The sequence below is a fragment of the Dioscorea cayenensis genome, chromosome 12 (genome assembly GCF_009730915.1).
Source record: "Dioscorea cayenensis subsp. rotundata cultivar TDr96_F1 chromosome 12, TDr96_F1_v2_PseudoChromosome.rev07_lg8_w22 25.fasta, whole genome shotgun sequence".
Lineage (NCBI taxonomy): Eukaryota > Viridiplantae > Streptophyta > Magnoliopsida > Dioscoreales > Dioscoreaceae > Dioscorea > Dioscorea cayenensis.
Window position 1 is genome coordinate 18,290,885 of NC_052482.1, and position 4,926 is coordinate 18,295,810.

General features: G+C 33.9%; 1 protein-coding gene across 4 annotated transcripts; it reads left to right on the forward strand.

The window, feature by feature from the left end:
• The first annotated feature begins 1,235 nt into the window (after window positions 1–1,235).
• On the forward strand, window positions 1,236–4,629 carry LOC120273875. Of its 4 annotated transcripts, none has more exons than XM_039280614.1 (5): window positions 1,236–1,450; window positions 1,865–2,458; window positions 2,896–2,936; window positions 3,021–3,960; window positions 4,109–4,629. In XM_039280614.1, the coding sequence occupies exon 4, from the start codon at window positions 3,045–3,047 to the stop codon at window positions 3,933–3,935; it is 891 nt and encodes a 296-aa protein (XP_039136548.1). In that variant the 5' UTR covers window positions 1,236–1,450; window positions 1,865–2,458; window positions 2,896–2,936; window positions 3,021–3,044; the 3' UTR covers window positions 3,936–3,960; window positions 4,109–4,629. The 4 variants fall into 4 exon arrangements, with proteins under 4 accessions (XP_039136548.1, XP_039136547.1, XP_039136549.1 ...); XM_039280613.1 differs by having other exon boundaries at window positions 1,236–1,354; XM_039280615.1 differs by having other exon boundaries at window positions 1,236–1,354; window positions 1,986–2,458.
• The last annotated feature ends 297 nt before the right edge of the window (window positions 4,630–4,926 follow it).

Below are 4,926 nucleotides of genomic sequence, written 5' to 3' on the forward strand. Positions count from 1 at the left end.
ATACAATAAAAATTGCAAGATAGATGGTAAATAATTTTGTTCATTTCCAGAGGTATAGTGGGTAATATATAAAAAATTACTGAACGGCTTATAATTTTCTTAATTTTAATCACATGGTGAATAATATTTAAAGGGAAGTAATTTTACTTTTTTAAGCACGCCAAACAAAATTTGAGAAGTCCCTGGCTGTCAAAATAATTTTGTTAATTCTGAGGGAGCGGTAAGTAATATTTGAAAAATCACTTGGTGGCAATTTTTGAGAAAGCGACGATGCCGTAATCCAGGGACGAACACGTGGGGGAGCCGCACTCATCACCGAACCGTGCCCTCACCTTGCGCGAGATGAGGATCGAATTCGGGGAGCCACGCTCGACACTCGAGGTGAACACCCTACGCAAAGGACCCGATGCCAATAGACCAAATGGGTGACAAATATTTTTTTTCTTCTAATTTTAAAGCAGTAGTAACTAGTAATATTTGGAAAAAGAATCTAATAATTATCAGGGGTAGTAAGTAATATTTAAAAAGTCATATTTTTTTAATAAGTTTTCTAATTTTGAAGAAATAACTAACAATATTTAATGGTATGTAATCCTATTATTTTTCGAAGGTTATGAAGTAATATTTAAAATTTCCAGTATGTAAAATTATAGCAAATAATTTTTTTTGAAGCGTGCATAGGTGTGGAATTAATTTCTTAACAAACTAATACTTGTACTATACCTAAGTTGAAATTTAGACTTACCTTCTCAGTGAGATATAATTACTTTATACAAAAGATTTGATGTTAATAGATCAAAAAAAAAAATTTTAAGCAAATACTCTTATGATTTTTTAGTTGGATTAAAAAAATTGGTTAAAGTTAGTTGAAAATGTAAAATTTATAAAAATTATATTAACTTTTACAGTTTTTTTTTGTTTAAAATATGATTTGATAAAATATATTATTGAAAATGATTTTTTTTTTAAATATGATTTTTTTTAAACATTATTTAATACTCTATGATTTTTTAAATGAATAAATAAAAAAACCCTCTAAAATAAGGCAAATAAAAAAATCAAAGTAATATTTATTAGTTACTGCATGATCAGTAATTTTTTAAAATGTCAGGGATTTGTAAGCAATATTCGAGCAAAAGTAATTTTCTATTTTTAAGGGGGTGAAAAGTAAAACAAACTCATTTATATATATAAATATCATCAACGTCACTTTGTCTGGTGAAGTGTCTTCTCGGAACCTCCATTATTTGTACTATATGCTCACTGATTCCTCTTCTTCTCACGCTTTCTCACCGACTCTTCGCCTCCTTCTTGTCCCTTTCTCTTCCCTTTCCTTGCCCTAGAATTCCTCCAGGTACGTCTCTCTCGGTTTTCCCCTGTTTTCCCATGTTTTTTTCAACCAGAATCATGTGTTTTTTGAGACACTTTTGAGTCCAGAGTTGATAAAAAGGTATAATTTCAATTTATTCCCGCCAAAGATGTGATTTTTTGAATTATTTGTTGAATTATTTGTATTTTCGTGATTTTTGTGCTTCTGTTGGATTAGGTCTTTGCTTATAAATGCAAGAAAATTTTTGCCAGTTTTTGTGGATTGATGCTTGATTTGAGAAATCAAATGTGATCTTGTTCTTTAGGGGAAAAAAAAGAAAAAAAAAAAAAAGGAGTTTTTTCTTGTATCTCTGTGATTAAATATGCTTGTCTGCTCACAACATTAAGTGTAAGACTTTGTATTAATGTTTGATTTGTGTGTAAATTTGATAAGGAAATATCCTGAGTTATAAAGTTCTTGCATGTATTGTGTTTTTTTTCTTGTTTTTGTTTGGCCAAAGAATTAATTTTTAAGTATTTGTGTGTGTGTTCTCAGGGAGGTGCAAGTTGTTGATTGAATCTGTGAAGCAGAATAGACAAAGATTAAGCGTTAATTGTTACAGTTGTTATTGTTGAGAATTGTGCAATTTATAGTCATTGGTTTTTATTGTTTCCAGACACAGATGGTGTCAATTTGCAAGATTGGGTACTGGATTATAGAGCTGCAGTGTTGATTAGCACTAAATTAATTGTAGTTACGTCGGTTGCGTGTATTGAATAGAGATAGCTAAAACGGGTGCTCTTTGCTGTGTGGCCTCTGGGCCACATGGAGAGAGATCAAATTCAGTTAGCAGGGACTTTTCTGGGGACCCTGGTGAACCCCATTGGAGAATAAATTCTAGTTTTTCCCCTCCATTGTCAAGGCTTTCAGACTGCAGGTCGCATTCAGATGGATTATCACAAGGGACCCATCGATTCCCCATTTATGAATCATCATTTTCTCTGCACAATAAAGGAAGAAGTAGGGACAGTGATCAATATCCTATTCATTTTCAATCTGTGTCTGATGGCGCTCTTTCTTCTTGTGGAAGCCCATCTGATAGCTTCCGGGCATTACAGTGGACGACTCCTACAAAAACACTTGATCTTGGTGAGTCCTGTACTCCTGCCGGAGTTAATTAATGATTAACTTATCGTTTTGCAATTGTTTGATTTATTGAGGATAGAAAATTTCTGCTTAACTTTGTTTTGTCTGTCTGTTACAAATGTTTTGTGCATTTTGGCTGAATAGTATGCATGAAAGTTTAATTCCTAGGCGAACCTTATAGATTAAATCCTAATAAGATGCTACAGATCAAAATATATTATATCAAAGGCTTTTTTTGCTTGCTTTTTCGTAATTGTTGCTAGAATTATTAATAGATGGATGCTTAAAGTGACTATAATAATTCATCTTTTGGATGTTCCCTTTCTTGTTTACAATAATTTTATATAAATTTTGAGACATCTATCTTGATGAAAATTATTATATGGAAATCTACATGAAACTTCAATTAATTGATCTTCATTCTGTGTTTACTTGATCAGGACCAAAATCAAAGACTTCTGTATTTTCTGAGAGTAATGAGGTAAAATCCATTTTCTTAGATGCAGCATTGTGCTTGAAGTGCAAACAAAGTGCTTCATTGATCTTCTCTTACTCTCTATTGCAGGAATGCTTTCAAGGAGTACCCTCAATGTCGAACAGCATCGCGTCTCCTTCCCCATGCTCAGAATCTAGTCAGAGGACATCCACTTGCAAGCACCCAATCTTCTTCCCGTCCCGTAATTTTTCCGGGAGACGCTCATTCATCTCAAAGCCTGTTTATCCACTTATTTTCCACAATCCAATTTCTGATTATGAAGCAAATGATGTGGTCAGTGCAACAAGTACTGATAGCAAGATGCCACCTGTTAATAGTTATAGTACTTTAAACCTCGATCTCAAGTTCCAAAATTCTTTAGCTGAACTCCAGCAAATGGAGGGTTCTCCAGAGCCTGGTGCAAGTTCTAGGAGAGAAGGATTCAGATTGAGCAGTGCCAGCAGTTACTATGATTTTGGATCTGAGCCAGATGCCATTGACATTACAGAAAGCATTAGCATCGAAAGCCTGATGCCTTCAAATAATTTAGCAAGATATCAGAAATGTGGGTTATGCAAGAGGTTCTTATGGCAGAAATCTCTATGTAGTTCTTATAAGATTGTTAGAAATTGTGATTTGCCAATTGCTGCAGTACTTCCTTGTGACCATATTTTCCATGCAGAGTGTTTGGAAGAGATCACTCCAAAGAATAATGTTCATGATCCTCCCTGTCCACAGTGTCTTAAATCTGTAATCCTCGAAGGATCAACATCATTTTCAAAGCCTCTTCAGATTTCTCTCGGTTCTGCTACAAAGAATCAGGATGTCAACACTTCACATAGTGCAGAGACTGATATGAAGCAAAGAGGTTTCTTGATTAAGGATCATCTCAAGAAGAGGTTTTCTAAAGATCTCTTTTTCAGCACAAAGGTTTTTAAAAGAAATGCATTACCATCTTCCTCAGCTAGTGTCAACCACAACACATTGGGATGCATTAGTACTTGACGATGATAAAGTGCATATAGTTCAGGTCAGTCTCTTCCTTTGATTTATCATTGAAGATCATTATGTATTCTTATTAGATTCATGGTACAATTAGGTAGAAAATTGATTAGTATTTGGACTCAAAATATTGCATATGTAGCTCTTTGTGATTGATCAGTTTATTACTGCTACAGATTTCAGACGATAAAGAGAACTTGTGTTTGTTATAATATCTACAAACCCTCCCTGTTATCCTCTCGAGAACTTTATTATTTACATGCGAGAGGAATGACGAAGAATGGCCTACAAACCGTTGAAGTGATAAAGTTCATGCATGAGCAACTCTTGACATTCTGATATCTGCAAGTTAACGATGCTTCGAATCAGTACTTCGGGTTTCTCTCGATGAGACAGAATTAGATGATGGTATTGCAATGGTGATTATGATATATTTTTTGAGATATATCTCAGGTAACACTTGACCGTGGCACCGAAGACTTTAATTCGGTGCATGCAGAGTTAAGAGTATCAACAATTGATTGTTGTCTTCACATCATCAGAGTCTGAATTAGTTCGTCTTTGCACATATGTATGAATTCACCAAACAAAGAAATTTGTAAGAATGTTAATCAAATACTAAACATGTTGCTTAATCTCAATTCATGTTTTACTGCAAACTTAATACTGAAGTAATGAAATTCGGCAAATTGGTCAATATCTTTGACAACTACCATTGACACTAAATGCAGATGTACTGTCTAATATTTGAGATTAATTGATACCGATTTCGATATCGGTTGTGTGACATGTTTGTCTGATATATATTTTGTCACTGATCGACTTGGTTTGTGTTTCCCTGATCACAAAAAATGTCATTTAAAATAATTTGATAAACTCTTTGTTGGATAAATGTCATAATCTCAGAATTAATTGGGTTTGTCTTAGTAAACAACATCACTTTCATAAGCAAAAGCTTCATGGAAGCACAACCACTTCCAACCTCTCTTATTCT